The 23,348-nt window shown below is 33.2% G+C and overlaps 3 protein-coding genes across 4 annotated transcripts; 2 read left to right on the forward strand and 1 right to left on the reverse strand.

Annotated features, from left to right (window-relative positions):
• Window positions 1-7,208: 7,208 nt before the first annotated feature.
• LOC109158852 (phenylalanine N-monooxygenase-like) lies at window positions 7,209-9,104 on the reverse strand. Its single transcript, XM_019306743.1, has 2 exons — window positions 8,133-9,104; window positions 7,209-7,911 (listed from the first exon to the last, which is right to left on the reverse strand). The coding sequence occupies exons 1-2, from the start codon at window positions 9,090-9,092 to the stop codon at window positions 7,285-7,287; spliced, it is 1,587 nt and encodes a 528-aa protein (XP_019162288.1). The 5' UTR covers window positions 9,093-9,104; the 3' UTR covers window positions 7,209-7,284.
• Window positions 9,105-14,276: 5,172 nt separating this feature from the next.
• Window positions 14,277-15,463, forward strand: LOC109158847 (mitochondrial fission 1 protein A-like). 2 transcript variants are annotated; one of them, XM_019306739.1, is made up of 5 exons: window positions 14,277-14,467; window positions 14,594-14,857; window positions 14,997-15,060; window positions 15,178-15,278; window positions 15,323-15,463. In XM_019306739.1, exons 1-4 carry the CDS (start codon window positions 14,369-14,371, stop codon window positions 15,258-15,260), a joined length of 510 nt encoding a protein of 169 aa, XP_019162284.1. In that variant the 5' UTR covers window positions 14,277-14,368; the 3' UTR covers window positions 15,261-15,278; window positions 15,323-15,463. The 2 variants fall into 2 exon arrangements, with proteins under 2 accessions (XP_019162284.1, XP_019162283.1); XM_019306738.1 differs by having other exon boundaries at window positions 15,178-15,463.
• A 3,287-nt stretch (window positions 15,464-18,750) lies between these two features.
• LOC109159317 (ganglioside-induced differentiation-associated protein 2) lies at window positions 18,751-20,639 on the forward strand. The gene is made up of 3 exons (XM_019307444.1): window positions 18,751-19,109; window positions 19,350-19,614; window positions 20,124-20,639. The coding sequence occupies exons 1-3, from the start codon at window positions 18,860-18,862 to the stop codon at window positions 20,356-20,358; spliced, it is 750 nt and encodes a 249-aa protein (XP_019162989.1). The 5' UTR covers window positions 18,751-18,859; the 3' UTR covers window positions 20,359-20,639.
• The last annotated feature ends 2,709 nt before the right edge of the window (window positions 20,640-23,348 follow it).

The raw sequence follows: 23,348 nt of genomic DNA on the forward strand, positions 1-23,348 counted from the left end.
TGGTGACACGGTTCCATGGCATAACGTCTGGTCAATTCTAGGCAAATTATGCTATGCAAGGTGCGCACGTCTCTAAAACGGCGTCGTTTTTCTTGAAAATAACGTTGTTCTAACTAAAAAAAAAAAAAAAAAAAAAAAAAAAATTGTTCGAAAGGCTGTTAACAGCGTATTCGTTATGAAATTATGAATGTACAATTATGACATTATGAATGTACAGTTGTAGAATTATGAATGTACGGTTATGGAATTATGAACTTACAATTATGAACATAGAGCTTCGAAAATTATGAATGTACAGTATGGAATTATGAATATACAGTATGGAATTATGAGTGTACAGTTATGGAATTATGAATGAATTATGAATATACAGTATGGAATTATGAATGTACAGTTATGGAATTATGAATGTACAGTTATGGAACTATGAACACAGAACTCTGACATTATGAACTTACGATTATGAACATAGAGCTTCGAAATATGAATCGGAATTATGAATATACAGTTATGGAATTATGAATGTACAATTATGAAATTATGAACACAGAGCTGTGAATATATGCTCCTATAACGAAGCGGTCTGAAATTAAAAAAAAAAAAAAAAAAAAAAAAAAAAAAAAAAAAAAAAAAAAAAAAAGATAACGGTGCCACTGACGGCACCGTTACCGTGCCCATGATGCACGCTGGGCACGAGTCCACAGCATAACGAGTCGTCAATGCTATGCAATAATGTGTTAAATCAATTATACATCTAACAATCAGTGTTTTGAACTTTAGTGGGCAAATTTTAATTATTATCGACTATGGTCCAAAACGGTGTCGTTTCTTTTAATGAAAAGAGACGGCACTCATTCCACATAACTAATTTTGCTTGTATAACATATTTAGTTTCATTTTATATACATTGTAGTTTCATTTATGCACAACTACAATTTCATTTTGTTTCAACTACAATTTAATACGACATTATACATACAATAGTCTTATTATAGTGAGACATGTTATTAAATTTCATTTTATAGACACTGTAGTCTTATTACAACACCACTAAATTATTTTATAATTCAACTACGGTTCCATTGGACAATGTGCACTCAAATATGTGAAACTGTTATTCAGTTTCATTTTATATACATTGTAGTTTCATTATTACAACACAACTATAGTATCATTTCGATATAACTACAGTTTCATTTGACAATATACACTCAATATGTGAGACATGTTATTCATTTTTTTATACATACTGTCGTTTCATTTCAGCAAAACTAAAGTATCATTTCTGATCTATTCAACAACAGTTCTATTTGACAATGTACACTCAATATGTGAGACATGTTATTCAGTTTCATTTAATACATACTACAGTTTCATTTCAATACAACTAAAGTATCATTTCAATTCAATTACAGTTTCATTTGGTAATATAAACACAATATGCGAGACAGTTTCTTTTTAGATACATTTAGTTTCATTTTGTTATGAACACACACACAAAATACGGGATTTGTTAAAAAGTAACGACTGCCGTTTCTTTAGTTAAAGAAATGGCGCCGTTTTCGGACCATCATCCATAAGCCATAACAACCAACTCTAGTGTTAGTTACTAAGTTACAACATAATATGTTAACGTGTCCATGTGGTAATAATACATTATTTTAAGATGCACCTTGCTTTAATTATGAATTAATTTAAGATAAAACCTCTTTTGAGATGTCATACAAGTTTGCATTTAAAATTTTAGACATCTTTAATTTTGAGAAGTCATACAAGTTTGCATTTAAAATTTTAAACATCCTTCTGAGAATTTATACAAGTTTGCATTTAAAATTTTAGACATCCTTTAATTTTGAGAAGTCATACAAGTTTGCATTTAAAATTTTAAACATCCTTATGAGAATTTATACAAGTTTGCATTTAAAAATTTAAACAGCCTTTTGAGAAGTCATACAATTAGTTTGCATTTAAAATTTTAAACACCCTTTTGAGAATTCATACAAGTTTGGGGGCTGTTTACTAAAATGGAAAAATGGAGAATTTTCTAAAAAAACAGAGAATTAGGGAAGTGGAAGAATGGAAAATAGAAAACTTGTTTACTAAATTTACTTCTCCAAATTCATGTTCCATTTCCATTCTCCACATGTCTTAACAATTTTGGAGAGAGCCAAAACAAACATCTCCAAATGGAGAAATGGAAATAGCGGGTGAACAGTACCACATGACCTTGAGGTCTTAGTTTTGATTCTTGTTGCTGTTTGTTTTCTTTTTCAGCGCTGAGCGCCTCTTCTCTTTGCCTATTCTTTCTCCTCTTCTTTAATTTCTCCTGAGCGCCTCTTCTTTAATTTCTTTTTATTATTATTATTATTATTATTATTATTATTATTATTATTATTATTATTATTATTATTATTATTACACATTTGTGTGAGACCGTCTCAGATATCTTAATTTGTGAGACAGGTCGGATCAATATGCAAATGTAATACTTATATTAATATAATATTAAATATTATTATTTTTTAGTACATATTATTATTGTTGTTATTGTTATTATTATCTTTGTTGTTATTATTATTATAGAGCGAGAAATCAGAAAATTAGAGAAAGGAAAAGATGGAGGAATGGAGAATGAAAAATGGAAAACTAGAGAAATGGAGAAGGAAAATTGGAGAATTGGAGAAATGGAAAACTAGAAATGGAAAAACAGAGAAATGAAGTAAACGACCCCTAAGTAGGTAGCTAGTGTGAGGTAATAAGTAATATCTTGACATGTTCTAATTAAGATAATTTTTTATAAAATAAATTCTTGAAATTAAATATACCTCTTGAAAAATATACACCAATATAATTTAAGAAAATTGCAATGAACAATCAATAAAAGAATTAATAAATATATAAAGTCAAATAAAGAACCACACACACACACACACACACACACACACATATATATATATATATATATATATATATATATATATATATATATATATATATATATTGGTATATCAGGACCAAAAGGGAATGTTTTGAAAATAAAAGGACTAAAAGTGGATTGACACCTATAAATCTAGGACCAAAAATGAAATTAACTCTTTTTATAAACTATAGTTATTTATTTATGAAGGGATTGATGTAGTTATTCATTATTTTGCATTTAGAAAAGCACCTAAAAAAATTTCATTATTATTATTGTGTATGTATTATTGTTAAAAACTTCTTAATCTTAATTTCAAGTTATTTGACATTAGTATTTTTCTCTTATTTAATTTGAATTTTAGGTACGAAAATAATGTTAACCCCATGCCTATAAAATGATAGGACCAGGCCTGGTTGCGTAACCCAAACAATAAACAATTTAACTCAGAGTTAATACCATCTGAGGTCCTCCGAGTATAGTGATTTTGCCACGTTTAGTCTTAAACTTTCAAATTGACCATCTATGGTCCTTCGACTTTCAAATTTAACCATTCGTGGTCCAAGTTAACCACTCATGGTCCTTCAACTATTAAATTTTAACCAACCATGGTCCTTTCAAGAGGACCATAACTGGTTAAATTTCAAAACTCGAAGGACCATGAGTGGTTAACTTGGACCACAAATGGTTAAATTTAAAAGTCGAAGGACCACAGATGGTCAATTTGAAAATTTAGGACTAAACTTGGCAAAACCACTATACTCGAAGAACCTTAGATGGTATTAACTCATTTAACTCATTATCAAAAATGGAACATATGAAATGGAACACGGTGAGGTATGATGAACCACAATGTTGATCTTGGCAAGGTACTGCTCTACGTTTTCTTTTCCCGAAATCGACAAGGCGCTTAGGCATATCACACGGCTCCTGGCCGAGAGAGCGCACAAATTCTTGGCCTGCCTACATTGAGTGCTAGATCATATACGGACCTCGATAAGGCATATGATTTGAGCGCACAACTTGGCTACTTTAGCGATAGGCAAGGCTATTGGAATTTTAATTTTCATCAAATTTTTCCTAATATTTAATAGAAAACGGATCTCAAAAAGGACTATTTTAAATGTTAGTACATAATTTAAAACATTTATAAACTTGTCCACTGTGCCTAAAAAAAGTCACAAAAATGTAAATGCCCCTATATTATTGACCTATTGAGTGCTTGGTAGATATATAATGTTCAGCATGCCGATGCAAATAGCACAATTGATATTCAAATGGTAGATTGTGAATAAAGACGTAGGATCGAGACCTAACAACCACACTACTGTAAGAATAATTGAGCTTTTTGTGAACCCAATTAAATATTGATCTTTCCATTCAAGAGACCACTCAGTCACTGTAATTTATATTTCTACTATCATATTGAACCTCAATGTAGAGCCTCTTATGGCGAGAGATTTTATCCTTTGTGGACAAACTCTATATTCATCATGTACATCTCATCAGTGCGTCAAAAAGAAATTTTTGCACAATTTCTTTTATAAAAGTGATTATATTATATTCCTCTTTTATTATAATAATTTTTTCTTTTCCTGGTATCTTCTTAGCTACTGTATTTTTATATATACAATCAAAATAAAAATAACACAAAACATTAACAAATTAATTAAGTGAGTTTTGAAAATTAATTAATATAATATTATTATGAAATATACTTAATATATTAACGATTATACCAATACTATCATACTATGGCCTCGTACTAACAACACTACTTTATTGTCACAACAATACCAATTAATAATATACCATTTGGTGATAAAGCTCTAACAAACATTTTATCTGACGGCGCGTGCGTGTTAGTTCCACAAATTTTGCAATATATATATATATATATTTAATTTGCGGAATAAGGGTCAAATAGGCCATCGAACTGCACACAATAAAACAATTAGGCCATTGAACTTAAAAAACCAACAATTAGGTCCCTAAACTAATCAATTTCAAACAATTCTTCCAATTTGAAGGTTTCCAACAGGTCAACAGGTCATCTCCCAAATTAATTATTTTTTTTAAAAATAAATTTTAAAAATTAATTATTTATAAATTAAATAAAAAAAATAAAAAATAAAAATAAAAACTGGAATCCAGCCGGAGACGGTGGAACCAGTTTTTTTTTTTTTTTTTTTTTAATTTAAATAATTAATTTTTAAATTTTAAATTTTAAAAAATAATTAATTTGGAAAGATGATCTGTTGACCTGTTGGAAACCTTCAAATTGGAAGAATTGTTTGAAATTGATTAGTTTAGGGACCCAATTGTTGGTTTTTTAAGTTCAGTGGCCTAATTGTTTTATTGTGTGCAGTTCGATGGCCTATTTGACCCTTATTCCTTAATTTGCTGGATGTTCTGTTCCGATCCTAGGTTTCATACGTTCATCTTCACAACACCTTCATGTGTTTAATTATGACTTATTTTAAGATATAAACCTCTTTTGAGAAGTCATACAAGTTTACATTTAAAAATTTAAACATCTATTCTAACAAACAGTATTTTAAACTCTAGCTAGCTAAGGATGAAAGTGATATATTATGTTATTGTAAGTCGGCTTGTACTAGCTGCTTGAATTGAATCGGTCGGCTTTGACCCAGCATGTTAATTCTTTGCAATAATGGGTTAAATTAATTATCCATCTTAAAAAAAAAAAAATTATGCATCTAACAATAAGTGTTTTGAACTCTAGTGTGAGTTACTAAGTTACAACGTAATATATTGACGTATGCATGTGCTAATATTACATTACTTTAAGATGCTCCTTGCTTTAATTTGCTTCAATTCATAGTGTGTTCAATTATAAATTAATTTAAGATAGAACCTCTTATCTTTGAAAAGTCATACAAGTTTGCATTTAAAATTTTAAACATGTACCTATTCTAAGTTTCTAACTAACAGTGTTTTGAACTCTAGCTAGCTAGTGTGAAGTAATAAGTAATATCTTGACATTTGCTAAGATAATTTTTTATTAAATAAATTCTTGAAAAATATCCACCAATATAATTTAAGAAAATTGCAATGAACAATCAATAAAAGAATGAATAATATAAATCTATAAAGTCAAATAAAGAACCAAATTCAAATATATTAACTATTGTCCCTGGGACATGCGGCCTAGCTATTACTCAGACAAACTTATTTTGTCTAGTGGTTCTCACAATTTATATCAAATTTGATCAGATTAGTCATTCACCGGACATCTTGTTTTCCTATATTATTGGTTGAGTTTTGTTCAAAGTCAGGATAATGATGAAATGTCAATACAACGAACTATTATGAAGATCATATTATTTTCAAATTCAAAGCCTTTACAAATATATGCATCCTTTTTTTTTTATTATCAAAATTTGATAAATTAAAATTGCAAATGTTTAGAACACCTCTCTATATCATTATAAGTACCTTTATATATACTCACCATAGAAATATCAAAAGTTATAATACATAGAAATTTGTTTTGTTTCATAGAATATAATATATACAAAGTTCATTTCTTTCTCTTAAATTTTGCTATACTTCTGGAGGTCCATTTTATTTTGCCTAGGTGGTGTATTATCACCATCTTCAATCATATGTACAAACACAAAACCCCACTTGCAAGCTAGTCTTGTTAAAAACATAATGAGCAAATTACACTTTTGGTCCTGTGACTATTAGGGGTGTGTTAATTTGGGTACGTGACTTTTAAAACTAACAATTTAGTCCTTTAACTATCATTTTTTTAGCAGATTTGGTCCTCCTGGCCAAATTGCCGGTGGAATTTGGCCGGAAAGACATTCGAATTTTTAAATCAAATATTAGTGGGGGTAATTCGGTCTTTTTAATTGTAAAAAAAATAGCGTTTGATTTAAAAATTCGAACGTCTTTCCGGCCAAATTCCACCGGCAATTTGACCTGGAGGACCAAATCTGCTAAAAAAATGATAGTTAAAGGACTAAATTGTTAGTTTTAAAAGTCACGTACTCAAATTAACACACCCCTAATAGTCACAGGACCAAAAGTGTAATTTGCTCAAACATAATTATATATATTTATATTTCCACTAGACCAATATAAAATTTTTCAAGAGCCTTGACATACATATTCATATTACGAAAGAGTATAACCAATTAGAGATCAAGTTTACAAGCATCACACCTATCATCTTTAATTATATTACTAGTACATATAGTTTTATGAGCAACCTAGACTGGTTTATCTTTTTGTGGTCATTTGCTAGCTAATTAGAAACAAAAAATGAGATTTATCCCGTACACAACATCAGATAGTGGTGGCAGGTTTCCCTCCTCACCCAAAATAGTATGTATAATTTATGCCAAGGATGAGTAGATGTAGTGAGACAACCTTGGTTTTGCAAGAGCATGGAGAGGGTGTGCCAGAAGGAGATTATGTTTTGACTCCCTTAACTCAATTCTTCCACACTGCACCCAATCAAACCCTTGCACAAGCCTAGCCAGCAACATGCTACTAACCAAAGAACCTAGTTGAATGCCCGGACATCCTCGTCTTCCCGTACTAAACGATAAAATCCTCAACTCCGGGTCAACAAAACTCACTTCAGACCCGTCATTCTTCAGGTGGCGCTCTGGCTTGAATTTGAGAGGCTCCTCCCAGACCCTAGGGTTCCGCCCAAGTCCGGGGCGGCTTATTATGACATGACTACCCTTGGGTATGAAATAATTGGAAACAGTTGTGTCGGAAGTACACAAGTGTGGAGGAGCAAAATCCCCAAATGGATGAAGGCGAAACGCTTCCCTTATACATGCGTTGAGGTAGTTTAGCCTTGGAAGATCAGATTCTTGTACCAATCTTTCTCTTCCGACAACGTTGTCTAGTTCTTCCATGACTTTCCGGAGTATCTCAGGCTGGGTTAGTATTTCTGCTAATACCCATTCCGCCGCATTTGATGGATTGTCCACAATTCCTATCATTAGTTCCTACAACAACATATGAAAGTATATATCATGAATATCCAAAGCTAAAAAGCTACAAATATAAAGCCAAAATAATTGTAAAGCAATCACAATTGGAAATCAGAAAGAATGCATTGGGCGGATGCTCAGAGAGTTGAGTCCAGCATCCTGAAAAGTGACACTGACTGCTATGCAAATATAAACAAATAATGTATGATCGTGAAAGAATATATGATTATACTTACAAGAATTTGTGCTTTAATCTCTTCAGATGTCAATAATGGTCTTCCATCAATATCCTTGAGCTTGATAAGAACGTCAAGAATATCTTGTTGCTCAGTTTTCGTCCCATTACTCCACATCTTAATCCTAGCATCAACTTCAGGATCTTGGTGCTTCCTAACACCATTTACAGCTTTCTTGAGGGCTTTCCTATGGCCATCCAAATCAAACATCCTTAGCCAGGGAAAGTAATCCGAGATCCCAAAAGAATACACATAAGCAAGAACTCCAAAGGTGGCATTGACGTGCTCTTCTTCCTCCACGCCGGGCCCGCCGTCTTCCACCCCTGCGCCGAAATGCCTCTTGCTGAACACCATCTGCCTAATCACATTCCCACAGAAATGTCTCCCCGCCGCCCTCACATCCACTACTCCGCAACCTGCGGCGTTTCTACACCGATTGTAGATGTAACGTACGAGGTGGTCGGCTTCTGCCGCCCGCTTGTGAGCCAGCCAGTTAAGCGTGTTGGGCGAGAGCACATGAGAGGTAAGAACTCTCCTCATTTTCTTCCACTGGTCGCCCAGAGGGGAAACCAGGGAGATCAAATAATTACTGCTTATCAGCTGTGCTGACATGCAGGCCGGTCTTGACGCAAAAACCGTGTCTTGTTTCTTCAGTATCTCACGCGCCACCTCCGGCGATGTTACTGAAATCACATTGGTTCCCCCAAGGCGGAAGCAGGCGATTTCGGTGTTCATCTCCTCCATGAGATTGAGAATCCACCGGAAAACCGGCTTGTTTCTAAGCATTTGAGGGAAGCATCCCACTACAGGCCATGACTTGGGGCCTGGAGGGAGTGGGAATTGCTTAACAGCTTTTCGGTTACTTAGCCATTTGTATGAGAGAAACACTGAGATTATCAGAATTATAACGACATTTGGAGGAAGGGTTGATGACAAGAATGAGAAGCTAATAATAAGCATATCAATTATTCCCATTCTAGCTAGCTTGTACCAAATCTTAGCTTAAAACTTTCTGAACGGGTTAATATATTGATTCCTGGTACTAAGCATGATCTCCTTTTATAGATCATGATTTTGTACTCCAGGAAGCAAAATTTTCTAATTTTTAAATGAAAATGCAATTGGCATTTTTTAAAAGTCAATCCTTCTAATTTTGTAATATCAAGTTGGTATTTTGTTTTGTGTATGCTTAATATCAAGTTGTATGCTTAATGCTTATTTAGTAATAATTAGTACTCCGTATTTAGTCTTGATTGGTGGCTTGTGACATGTGGGGCTGTCTGTATAACTAACACACACTGCGCTGCCCTAATGTTTTTTTTTTTTTTTAAATTTATAATTCAGGTTCTTGACTATTATATTTTAAATCTTATAAATCTGTCTCAAATTTATGAAGAAATAAATTGAGTTAACATATTTTCAAGACTCAACATTAAACATACATATCTACTAATATTAGTTTATAGGAAAATTGTATATCTTTGTTTCACAAAGTTATAAAGTAATAATTAGCATCATTTTTGAATTGAAAGTGGGGTGAAATATTGTTAAATGTCAAAGATGTTATGTTTTGTGGGGTATTTAGAAGGTATCTTAGCTTAATTATACCAATTACAATTGGAATCCTTTGAGCTTATTATATACTTATTAGAATAGCTTAATTTACATAAAGTTATGAATAAGGACTAATTGTGGTTGCATTTTTACAATGGCCTTGTTTGGTAAAAAATTGGCCTATAGGCCAATTTTGTCTTATTTGACCATTATTAATTGTTTGATTTAGTTAAAATATCTATATAAATGTTTTGTTAATTAGCTTTTTGCAACTTCAAAAGGCTAAAATTCAAAAAGTTACTCCAATCAACTTTTTCAATTAGCTTTTTGAGAAAAGAAATTATACCAAACAACTATCAGCTAACAACTAATTTATCAAACACTTTTCTACAATCAGCTAATGTTATCAACTATTTATACCCTCTAATTAACACAATCAGCTAACGCAAACAGCTATCAGCTAACAGCCATGTTACCAAGCAGGGCCAATATAGGAAAATAATGTCATTTCAAAGGCACTTCAGTGCTAGTTTGGTATTTTAATCATATCTCAACCTAAGAGTGTCCAAATGGGGTGATTCAAGTGGCATTAAAACGACAACTTAAAGGGATACAACTTTCCTAGAGATCACAAAGTCTGATTCTGACATCTTCAAGGTCAAAGTCATGCCACAAGTTACCGCGTGATCCCAAACGTGACACATATTAAACTTATATGCCTTGATGTTGCTTGTCATGCCACTTGTCATGAGGTAACTATACTACCCTCGTGACAAGAACTTATGTGCAGCAATTATGCATATCTCGACGTCTACCACGTGGTAACTCCGATCCCCTCATGATACAGAGTACAATCTTGGTTATAAATATATGGCTTGACCTCGTTTGCGAGAAGAATTTTGATTTTTACACTTTGTTCAAACTTGTATTTTAGATTTTAGAGAGAAAATCCTTCCTATGGTTTCAATTGAAGATTGTTCTTGAAAATTTTGTACACGAAACAGTTTCATGTCCATTACTTTATATGCATGGACTATTGGCATTGTACACGATTTCAACTGAGGTGAGTGCACCTTAGCTTGATTCACATTAATTTGGGGTATTGAACGATGGCCTTCAGGCCTTGGACGACATGGACGTTTTCACGTACAGCTTCCCCTGTTCACACAATAATCTAATCCAATCATGTGCCACTTCTGACCTCTCAATTCAAGAGTCTATCGATCTTAAATTAATTGATCTGATAATTAACACATGAATGTGTGAAGACGCAATCTAGGAAGGAACTTCCAGTAGATAGAGTTCAAAATATGATATTCTTATCAGATAATGGAAGTGTTGGAAAGCGTTTACATTAGTGAGAAGCAGAGAGGAAAAGTGATGCTTAGAAGATGAAGAAGAAGCATCGAGAAGCAGAGAAGGAAAAGTGATATTATTGATGAAGATACATTGGTTTATATATGGGAAAATAAAAGAATAAAAGAGGAAGGGAGGATATCATTATTTTTATCCTCCAACAGGAAGCGTATGATAAATGCGGTTAGCTAATTGTGTTAGTGAGTTTGACAAATTGATAACATTAGCTGATTGTGGAAAGGAATTTGATAAAGCAATTTGAGCAGCTTTTTGAATTTAAAATATTTTAGAGCAATAAATTATTACAAAACACTAATTAAATACATTCATATTAATTATTTAATCAAATTAAACAGCTAATACTTGTTAAATAAATTAAATTAGTTGATAAATTAACTATTTTACCAAACTAAGCTAATATATATTACTAGATATTTAATGCAAATTTTGTAGGACATGCACATGTCAGATACTACGGCCTATTCGATCTAAGTCACTGCACATTAGAGTCCATCACCAAAAAGGGCAAAAGGTATCTCTGGATTTTTTAAAATTATTTTTATTTTATTGGAGTTATGTGCCTGTTGTCGGTACTAAATTATATATATAGCTCGCTTAACATGAATTAATTCAAACCTAATATACAGTTGAGTGCATTATTAGAACGGAATATGAACAAAAAAAAAGTGGAATATGCGCAAAGGCTTTTGTATTAATTAAATTCAAGTTGCAAATGAATGAGAAGTGTTAGGATCAACACTTACCACCTCAAACCTGTACTGTGACCTGACTTTGATACTATTTTTTAGATTAAGTGTTTATTATTATGTCAAAAAGCTATAGCTTGTAGCAAAGATGTTATACAAATTGTGTAAAATACTCGCTTAGAGAACTTTAGCTCTTGATATCATCATATAGAAATTGTAAAACTATATATACATTAATAAGAAGTTTGCAAACTATTAATTGCTATACAATTTAATGAGCTAAAATAGGCTACAAAGCAACAGTGCAGACCTATTCTACAGGATAGAAAAAATAACCAATAAAAATTTAATTAAAAGTAATATATATGATTAATCCTCAATAGGTGCAATTTTATTTTCTTATACGAGACAAACTCAACAAGAAGATTATACTTATAGCTTGTTGTGCATAGCTTATAGCTTGTAGTGTCCAATTTCCTATTTTCTTGTCATGCCTTCATGTTGTAATACCAATGTGGTTATAAATTATTCTTCCAACTAATTGGCCTCTTACAGCCGCTTTACGATACAAAATAATGCTATATTTATTCTACATTTTACTCTATATTTTATTTCTTGATTGATGTGACATTTTTAATTAATTTAAATTGATAAAAAGTGGGTCAGTATTTGAGAGTCCACAAATCACCTGTACTTAAAAAAAAAAAAATATCAGGCATTTCGGATATTGCAAATTATGCCCTGGAAACGTGTTCACCATGAATGGTGAACACGGGTCCAAACGACGCTATTTTTACGTAAAAATAAAAAATAAAAAATCACGGATGTGGTGTTAACGGCGCGCGTTTGATCAAATTATGAATTTTCTGTTATGAGATTATGAATGTACTGTAAATTCATAATCTCATAACAGAAAATTCATAATCTCATAACAGAAAATTCATAATTTATGAATGTTGAAGAAGCTTGTGCTACAGAGGAGCAACCATGGTTTCGGACGGGAATGTGTAGGCATGGTTCCAAAGTGAATGTGCAGGCATGAATTCATAATTTATGAATGTCCGAAATCATTGCTCACCTCAAATTAAAGTGAAACCGCGAAATGTGAAAATGAAGAAGAAAAGTCACGCGAGTAATTAAGAAAAAAAAAAAAAGATAACGGTGCACTAACACCGTTGGGACCGTGTTCACCATGAATGGTGAACACGGTTCCATGGCATAACGATTCTTTCGGATATGGGGTCTGGCGACTGTTTTGGGTTGGGCGATTTATGCTCAATAGCTCACCCCCTAATCATGTATATCTCATCAATGTGGGGGGCCCTTAGGGTTGGGGTTCAACATTTTTTTGGAAGAATGTATATCTCATCAATACATCGAAAAGAAAGTCTTGCAAATTTTTTTTAAAAAAATATTATATTATAATAATTTTTTTAATTTCCTTGTATCTTCAATTCTTAGCTACTATATTAAATTCTCAATGTTTTCTTTTATTTCGGTAGTTTCTATCACCTGAGGTATTTTCTATGCCCATTTTTTCAACCCAAAAAGAAAAAACAATCATGTAATTAAAAAAATACGTGTGGTTGTTAGTAACAACTAATAAAATTTTTAAAAAACTAATAACCAACAATACTAAATTTAGTGCAAAACTAAATTATATCCACTTGAGCTTGAAGTCCGTGAGATCACATGAAATTGAATAATTGATCCATCAATTCAGTGATCCACGAATTTTATTTTAGATATTTGGAATTTTCAATTAACATTTTTGAAGCTAATATAATAAAATATAATTCGAATATGTTTAATTCTGATAAAATTATTTTGGGTTAGTTTGAGTATGTTTAAATTGATGTTAGCCGATGGATGATTTTGGATATTAACTAATTTTAAAAAGAGTTAATTTCAGCGGAGATCCATTATCTTTTGTGACAAGTCCACGTTTAGTTTTAAACTATCAAATTTACCTTCAAACATTCCAAACTATTAAATTGTAGACACTTTGGTGTTTTGAGCAGTTTGCTAGCCTGTCATCGGTGGTCCGCTCCGATCCACTCAACTCCCACTAGGTCCACTACTCGCCAGTGAGCCCAAATCCAGCACCGTGGTCTCCGGTCAGCGTCCCCATATCCCAGGCAAAGTGTTCCTTCCCACTGCTCATTAAATAGTTAAGGAGTTATATATAGCAGTATAAGGGTACTTTTTTTTAACAAAAATACAGTAAGAACAAAAAAACAATTTTGTTCTAATAAAAATGAAGTGTTGAAGATGTATATATACCTTTATTAGCATATACAGGTTGGACAAAAATGTCTGCACGTGTTTAACTTATTGGACCAATAAACAGTATAGGTATTATTATTATATTAAACATTATCCAAATAAATTCAGTGAAAAGAGGGGACCCAAAAAAAAAAAAAAAAAAAAAAAAAAAATCCCATCCGATCCGTTACCATTCATTTTGAGATCACAAAACCTATAAATAGAATGATTTGATAGCGTTTCTCGGATTTGTGCTCCGATTGAGAGTTGGAGCATCGGATCCCTATCTGTGGGAAAAAATAGAGAGTTGAGAAGGGGGGGCATAAAATCCAATTAAGCAAGCTGCAGATCGAAATGGAGGCCAAAATCACCCAATTATTTGATTCCGTCGTCACATCTTTCTTCAACGGCGCCGGCGATCAACTTCCATGGTCCTCTTCTGATTCTATCCGCGTACGTCCCCATTCTCCCGATCTCGATCTCACATTGCTTTCAATTTTGTTCATTGCTTTCATTAATTAATTAATATAAGAAATGTGATGATAGCTTTTGAAATTTGAATTACAAATTGGGGCGCAGGAATGCGAAAGGGAAGTTACAGATGCTATCAACGACTGGTGTGATGATAATGTGAGGAGTGAAAGCATCATGCGATTGTCTTGGGCTCTTGTCCATTCTATAAAACCACCCGATGTACAGCGCGGCATAGCTATGCTTCAAGCTTCACTCAGCAAGAACAATAGCCCTTCACAGAAGAGAGAAAAGTGTTACCTGCTGGCTGTCGGCTATTACAGAAGCGGTGATTATTCAAGGAGCAGGCACATTCTGGATCAATCTTTGCAGGTACCTACTTTAATTTATTCATTTCGATCTTCAATTCGATCATTCCTTAGCTTCTACGTATATCACGCGCGTGTTTAATTTTGTTTTTTTGTTAATTATATATATTATAATATTGCTGCGATCTGATTTAATTTTCCAGATTGAACCTCATTGGAGACAGGCTCTCTCCCTTAAGAAAGCCCTAGAAGATCAGATTACAAAAGGTGAGTGACATATATATATAGATCTGATTTTTGTTCATTATCATCATCAGATGATGAGATGAGATGATCGAGTAATAGAAATTATTGTTGAATGATATGATATGATCGATGGTGCAGATGGTGTGATTGGAATAGGCATCACTGCAACCGCGGTTGGGCTACTGGCTGGGATTATCGCCGCACTCACTCCAAACAACTAACTCATCCCATCCGTCCATAAATCACCTTCACATCAGATCCAACGGTGCATGCATCAACTGCCTGCCATTTCAGTCTGTCATATCACCTCCCCTGCTTAACTATCAACTTATACCATTCCCATTGGTTGATCAGATTTAATCTTTTATGATTAATGTTCCCAGTAATTATATAATAATATTATCAATTTTTGGGAGAACAATAATGACCAGTGCAATTCTGCATGCCCACAGCTCAACGTAACTCAACTAAAAGTATGCATATGTATATATGCTGATGACTTTTAATTTTCAGCATAAATGGAAATTATCCAAAAAGATAAAATTCATATATACGTATTATATATTCACTTTAATCTCTGGGATTAAAAAAATAATAATAATATAAACCACTATGCATCAGACTATCAGCACTCATGCAACTTTTCACTTTTGAACATCACAAAATTTGCAATTATTCACTCTTCATTCTTCATCCATACAATTCTCTCTCATCTTTTAAAAATAGTAACCCCACTATCACATCGACGTATAAAAAATGTAAAAGCTGCAAGAATTGACAATTCTGACATCCAAATTGCAATTGTTGCCATTTGACCTTTTAGAGTTTCTATACGCAATGTCTAAAAAAAATGTCACATCAGCTTTGCAATTGGAATGAAATCATGGATTCAGATGGTCTCATTCAGTCAGGCCATGCCCAACCCAAAAGGTCACTAACTACCTCAAGACGTATACTAAATGGTGAGCTAGATGAAGCTCTAACACCATCGATAAGAATCCATGGCACAATAAAATGTATGGAAATTATAATCATTGTAAAGAATAGGTAATAATTGCCCTCAATGTCTTATACATATAATATTGCAATTATTATTATTTGTAATAAGTCAGAACATTATTCAATACAACCCCTAGTCACGTTTAAGCATAACAATTCATTTTAATCACCATTAATTAAGTTCTTTAAAACATAGGTAGGTGTGAGCATTCTTGGAGACTTACATTGCTCATATACTATATGTTCACTCACCTCTAGGGGTGTAATTACTCCATTAGAAGTAACCTTAAAATATTGTTTAATGAGTTAATTACCAAAATGATCCCTTGATTATTGCAAAATTACCAATTTGATCATCGACTATTTTTTTTTTACCCAATAAAATTCTCGACTTTGAAAATTTTAACCAATATGGTCTTCCGTTAAGTTTGGGGTCTAGGTCTGTTAAAGTCGAGGGTAATAAAGGAATTTTACGATTTATGCTCTAGTGTGGAGATGGCATCCAATGAACCCTCATCATCCTCGAAAACTTCTTAATCGTCGTCGTCATGGATAACTCGTTGTCGAAGGAGAGGGTGAAGTCCCTCTCCTCCGGCGGAGGTGGTTCCGACGAGCCTGCTTTCAAGTGCTTCTGATCCCGCTTTTCGATTTGAAGAAGAAGGTTGTAGCCGGGCTTTGCAAAAGTTGCGAAAGGGAAGGGCAATGGAGGTCATTTTTCCGTTTTTTCTGTTTCATTGGTTTTCCCCCTTCTTGTATTACTACCCATCAAATTCGGCCACTGGCTTCAATGTTACGCCAAACCAGCTGTGAGCTGTGAACTGTCCTTAATTTAATGAAGAAATTAAAGTTTTGAGTTTTGCAAGTCAAATAAGCTATGTGTGTTAAATATTAATGTTGTCCTCTTTCTTTATTCATTAAAAAAAAAAAAAAACATTTGCAGTGCTGATGAAGGGGCTTTGGGTATGTGTTCAGGTACTTGGTTTTAGGCCAGGCTTGTTGCCAGTTGGGTCTAATGGAGGATGCTTTGGTTTTGTTACAGACGGGCAAACGCACTGCCACCGATGCCTTCGGCCGCGAGAGTATTTGCTTGTCCGATGACAATTTTTCTTTCACTAGATTCCCGCTGACCGGAGAGATTTTTGCCGCTGGTGCCCAGCTGCAAGCGCCGCCAATAACCGAATCCGAAAGCATTTCCCAGTTGCTCAACCACATCAAGCTGCTGCTCCGTCGCAGGACCGTCGCAATCACAGCCCTTAACACTAGCCTCTATTCCCAAGCCATTCGATACTTCTCCAAGGTTGTTCCCCAAATTGACCGGGTACTTGATTGTGCCATCTTCACACAAGACCATGAACTTGTGAAATTCCTTTATTACTCTCGATTTTAACAGACTTTAGACCCCAAACTTAACGGAGGACCATATTGGTTAACTTTTACAAAGTCGAAGACTTTATTGGGTAAAAAAATAGTCGATGACCAAATTGATAATTTCGCAATAGTCAATGGACCATTTAATTAACTCAAATAAAAGCCTTACAACCTCACTTTTGCCTTATACCACATAATTATTGCATTTTGATTTCAAATAGGGCCTAACCTTCAACCAAATTAAACAAACCAATCAAAACCAAGAACATGTGCATAAAGAAAGTAAACATAGGGCATTTGGAAAAACTAAATATTCGCTAAGAACGAATTTACCAAAACATATTTCTACAAGGGGACGTTTGGTTCACGGAATGTTAGATTACCTTAGGAAATGTTAGATTGCTGAGAATGTTAGATTATTAGGGAAATGTTAGATTCCTGTGTTTGGTTTAAAACTAAGATATGTAAATAAGACAACGGTAATAAGATAAATTGATTAAAACGTCCAAAGCCCAACATTAGTAATAAGACAAGAGAATGTGAGATTACCTAAGAAATTGGAGGGTATCTCACATTCCCTTCCAATATCTAAAAACTTAATGCGGAGGTTATCTAACATTCCCGGGAAAAGTTACATAACATGAACCAAACATGAGAATCTTATATTACCAAGCAAATATAACAGTGGTTGTATTATATAACCTGAACCAAACGCCCCATTAATGTTATCAATTAGTTATACCATCTAATTAATTCAATCAACTAATAGATATCAGCTAACAATCATTTACCAAACAATACCAATATATATACAATTGTAGAAAATTATTATTCAGTAGAGTATTTATATATTTTTTGAAAATCTATTCCATTTATATTTTTAAAATTCTTTAACCCAACCACATAGTAAAATGTCATTCATACATTCTATTTCTTCACCAAATCAAACAATAGAATAAAATTCATATTTACTTATTTTATCTCATATGAAATAATATTCCCATTCCCTCAAAATTCATTATGTGAACGAAACGTGGTGCTGTAATTTTTTGTTTAATAAAATATTTTATAAGATCAATTAAATAATTGCGGTTGTTATACGGTTAATTTATTAAAGGCCCTTAGGTATGCGATTTTATTTTTTATGGATATAATTACTGAATTCCAGTTTTATTAATAAATTACGATGTTAAAAAAAAAAAAAAAAAAAAAAAAAAAAAAAAAAAAAAACCCTGCCCGTACGTGTTTAGGGGTCCAAGAGAAATCGTGGCTGACTGGTTGGTGTGGAAAATGCAGTGCTTAATTTATTTATTTTTAAAATTACAAATAAAAACCCAAACGCATGGGGGTTTCCACTTTCCAATGAACACTTCGGACTTTCGGATCAACCAATGCCAAGAATCAAACCCTACTTATCCACTACACAGTGATTGAACAAGTTGCCTGAGCTGCGATGGCAAATTCCGGCGGCAGCGGGTCGGAAGATTTCTCGGTGTTGGTGTTAGCCTCGGATTTAGGCGTAGACGCCCGGCCCTTTCTGTCCCAAACGGAGCAAGAACAGGGGGAAGAGTGCTGGCACGACTGCCCCTCCGACGTCCATGAAGACTTCTCCGACCTCGATGCCCTCCAATTCTTCCGCCTCGAGCGGGGCTCCGATGTTGCCGGCAATCGGATCTTCCGGATCGTCGGAAAATACTTTCCAGGTACTTCGCTCCGGCCTTCCTTTGCAATTCATTTAATTTAACTTTTTGTTTTGTTTGGAAATGATTGATTATGTTGTGAGCTTGAAGTGAGTGTTTTCGAAATTTAGCCGAGCTTGCTGCATCTCTAATGAAATGAATGTTTTCTATTACTCTGATGTGATCTTATCCTGTGAATTCGTGACATAATCACTGCCTGAAGTCCAGTGATGTTCATGTTCTTATGTGATAAATTGTGTGCAGCTCTTGTAATCAGCGCGGAGCGGCTGAAGAAATATGTTGTCCACAAAATTCTGACAGAGATGCCAGAAGGACCTTTCTGTGTTGCGTACATTCATACTACTGTGAAAGGGGAAGATAACAATCCCGGCATGACCATATTGAGGTGGATTTATGAAGCTCTGCCACCTGAACATAAGGATAGGCTTCAGGTTCTGTACTTTATCCATCCTGGAATCAGATCGAGGCTTGTTATTGCTACACTAGGCAGATTCTTCCTAAGCGGAGGGTAAGTTTTTCTTTTATGTTCCTTTCTAAATTATGTCTACAGATCTTTTAAGCTATTAGTAGCTATGGTTGCTTTTAATGCATATTTCTGACAAACTGAGTTTGTCTAGTTAAGCAAATTAAATAATTCTGAATAAACGGAACTGCATTTCTCTCCTAGCGGTATTAGCTGTGTATTTAAGTTAAGCCAGAGGTGTTGCTGATTTGGTGTTAGCATCAATATGAACTGCATTTTCTTTTATATTTTACTGTTTGAATCATGATTGATAAACAAATTCTTTGCAGGCTTATTTGTCTTATATTTTCTGATTGACTGACAGATGATACACAATTATGCACCCATGCCTCCTCGTATATATACATGTAGACTCTATTACAATGTTTACTTCTAGTGTATTCTCATCAAAGTTTATGGTTAATCAGACTCTTATCAAAGTTATTTGCAACTCAATTCATGTCTGTCTATACATGTTTAATGTGCTTACTATCTTTCCTCTTGTTTTCCCGTAGCTTATATTGGAAAATTAAGTATGTTAGTCGCCTACAGTACCTTTGGGATGATATAAAGAAAGGCCAGCTTGAAATTCCTGATTTTGTTGAAAAACATGACGATCTTCTGGAGCACAGGCCATTGACAGATTATGGAATTGAACCGGATCCATTGCATCTAAATGAGGTGCCTCTGCCGGGCTACTCAATGGGGAGGTTCCACTCCCGATGGGATTATAGAGAGGCGATGTCGTGAGCGAGAGCAGCTATCTGCTCCAACAGTGGTAAGATCTTTGTATGTTAGTAGAAAAAAATGTTTCAATGCTTGAAACATTGGTGTTCTTGTAATAGATTTGTCTAGACAGACATATAGCCCTAAAGGTGTTGGGAATGTGTTGTTACCTTAGATTATTGTATTACTTCCTAAAACAATACCTTAATGCATATTACTGGAATATGCTCTATTTGTGTAATTGTGTTTGGTTAAAGTTGGGATGTAATATTAACCTATTTGATTGAGGCTTGAGGGTTGTCTTTTATCCAGTGTATTTGTTTAATATTAAAATGATGATATATAATAAAGAAAATAATTAAAAAATGAATAAATACAATTTGTAAAATTAAAATTAATATAATTTTTTTTTATAATAATAGTATATAGATTCAGTTAACCAAATTGTTTAATATAGTTAATTAAAATTGTGTTTTACCTATTCAATCACTCATTCCAAAGCTAATAAACAAATTTTATTATTTTGTAATTGTATATATCGACATGTTGGGATTGATAAGAAGTTATAGATGGAGACTGTATTATTGTAGAGAAGACATTGAGGAATACGATATAGGAGAGCGGAATCCAATCCTAAACTAGTCCCAAAATTCACTATTTTCGATTAGGAGTGATCTTGGCAATATAAATAATAGTACTCTGATAAATAGTAGACCATATTAATTAGGGACAGATTTATTGCCCTGGGATGCAGATCAACTAAAGAATTCTTCATGGCTTTGCTTTGTCTCATATATTATGCGATTGGATTCTAATATATTTTATCATATTTAATCTTTTAGAATTCCAGATAGGACCCAAAACTTGAAGCATATTTATTTGAAATTAGACCATATACCATTATTATATCACTTAGTAATTAGTAACTATGATGGGGTTTAGTAATACTTGTAATGATAGCAATGTGTGCTAGACCAATATGGGTAAACTCGGGCATGACCGATCATGTGCTACAACCCTTGGGCTGGCATATGAGGAAGTTTGGCAGTCGTTATATCGTGCAGCAGGGCGCACAATGTATTGTGCGTCTGCCTTATCGAAAACGACGTCGTTTTGGTGCATTGTCTAAAAAAAAAAAAATTGTTTCGAATACACATAAACTTATAACAGAATACACAGAAACTCATAACTGAATACACATAATTTAACATGATACATAATACACAGAAACTCTTAACTGAATACACATAAACTCTTAACTGAATACACAGAAACTCATAACACAATACACATAAACTCTTAACTGAATACACAGAAACTCATAACACAAAACACATAAACTTTTAACTGAATATATATAATGGGGTTTGGGCCGTTTAGACGGACGAAGTGACGTCAGCAATTGAAACGCGCGCATTTTGTACCTGGGTGCACATTATTATGTGCATTATTATGTGCATCGTGGTACATGATATAAATTGCCCAAGTTTGGTAGTGTTGAGTCACTCTTCATGTAACTATGATTTCAATCGAATCAGCCCAAATTCATATTACCTTTATCTTTAAAAATATCCCTTGTAACTTAAAAATGTAATCGTTTTAATTCATGTTACATACAATACAAATTAAATCTAAGACTTCTTATATAGAAAGTTCACACTTATATGTTATATAACTTGTAAATTATTTTAAATTTAATATTCAAAATTGTAAATTTTTAGTGTATTTAAGTATAAAATTTTAACTTTATAAATATACAAACAATGTACACTTTAACCCCACCTATTTAAATGTGTAATAAAATAAAAAATGTATAAATACAATTAAAATTTTAAAAAGTACTTAAACAATTTCCTTAAAATTATTAATTTGAATTTTTTTAATAAATTAAAGTAGGTTGAATTAGAGTGGATCAACATTTAAAAAATGTAAATTCACTCGACATGACCCACATAAAAAAAAAAAATCAAAAATAGTAATAGCTCATATTTAACTTATTTGTTTGATTTGGAAATGGTTAATTGCAACAGTGCTTTTTCTTTTTTGTGATAATTTCAAATTTAGTTTAAATTATCATTTTTATTATTTAACATCTCAGACTATTATATTTTGGACACTTACTCTTCCGATGAATTTTCAGTGAAATCTTATTTTAGGGAAGAGTATTTTCGTATGTTCAATTTTTTTTTCAATGAATTAAATTCAACGGAGGTCTATTATCTTTGATGTCATTTTCAAATTTAATCCCACACAATCATTTTTACTATTTAACACCCCAAACTAACATATTTTGGACACTTTTGGTTCTTCTGATTACTTTTTTTTTTCTCCAATGAAACTCTATTTTAGGAAAGGGAATTTTCTGATGACAAAGAAGATACTTTTTTTTTTGCTCTACATTTGTAATAGATGATTCACACAATCATGGACTAAATCAATAGCGGTCAGACTGAAACTGACCAGGCGGCGACATCTTGAGCTTTCCAACTGCGTTGCGAAATGATTCTCCCGCATCCGGAGGTCTTCACGTACTTGGTATCACCATTGACGAAGGATGATTTAGGGCTGAGTTGAAAGAGATGAAGACATTAGCCAGGTGAAGGAGATGATGCAATCCACGACTGAAGAGACGAAAATTAAAAGCAACAAGTGGTGTAAAAACTACAAAAAAAATTGATGAAACGAAAATGCATTTGTCTAAAATAGGGTTTCACCTGAAAAAGCCATATGAATGACCAAAAGTGTCCAAAATATGATAATCTGAATTGTTAAATGGCAAAACCAATTTTATGAGACTAAATTTGAAATTTCTACAAAAGACGAGACCTCCGTTGGAATTAATTCATTGGGAAAATAATAATAAAAATTGAAGAGACGAAAATACCAATGCTTAAAATAATATTTCACCAAAAAATTTATCAAAATGACCAAAAGTGTCCAAAATATGATAGTCTGGGGTGTTAAATGACAAAAAAGATAATCTGTAACTAAATTTGAAATTGCCCCAAAAAACA

The sequence above is a fragment of the Ipomoea nil genome, unplaced genomic scaffold (genome assembly GCF_001879475.1).
Source record: "Ipomoea nil cultivar Tokyo-kokei standard unplaced genomic scaffold, Asagao_1.1 scaffold2826, whole genome shotgun sequence".
NCBI classification, from domain to species: Eukaryota; Viridiplantae; Streptophyta; class Magnoliopsida; order Solanales; family Convolvulaceae; genus Ipomoea; species Ipomoea nil.

Coding starts and splice junctions, on each gene's coding strand:
- LOC109158847 (XM_019306738.1), top strand. CDS start 14,369: ATGGAGGCCAAAATCACCCAATTATTTGATTCCGTCGTCACATCTTTC. Junction 14,468..14,593: donor CCTCTTCTGATTCTATCCGC/GTACGTCCCCAT, acceptor ATTGGGGCGCAG/GAATGCGAAAGGGAAGTTAC. Junction 14,858..14,996: donor TTCTGGATCAATCTTTGCAG/GTACCTACTTTA, acceptor TTAATTTTCCAG/ATTGAACCTCATTGGAGACA.
- LOC109158852 (XM_019306743.1), bottom strand. CDS start 9,092: ATGCTTATTATTAGCTTCTCATTCTTGTCATCAACCCTTCCTCCAAAT. Junction 7,912..8,132: donor AGATTAAAGCACAAATTCTT/GTAAGTATAATC, acceptor ATGTTGTTGTAG/GAACTAATGATAGGAATTGT.
- LOC109159317 (XM_019307444.1), top strand. CDS start 18,860: ATGGCAAATTCCGGCGGCAGCGGGTCGGAAGATTTCTCGGTGTTGGTG. Junction 19,110..19,349: donor CGTCGGAAAATACTTTCCAG/GTACTTCGCTCC, acceptor AATTGTGTGCAG/CTCTTGTAATCAGCGCGGAG. Junction 19,615..20,123: donor AGATTCTTCCTAAGCGGAGG/GTAAGTTTTTCT, acceptor GTTTTCCCGTAG/CTTATATTGGAAAATTAAGT.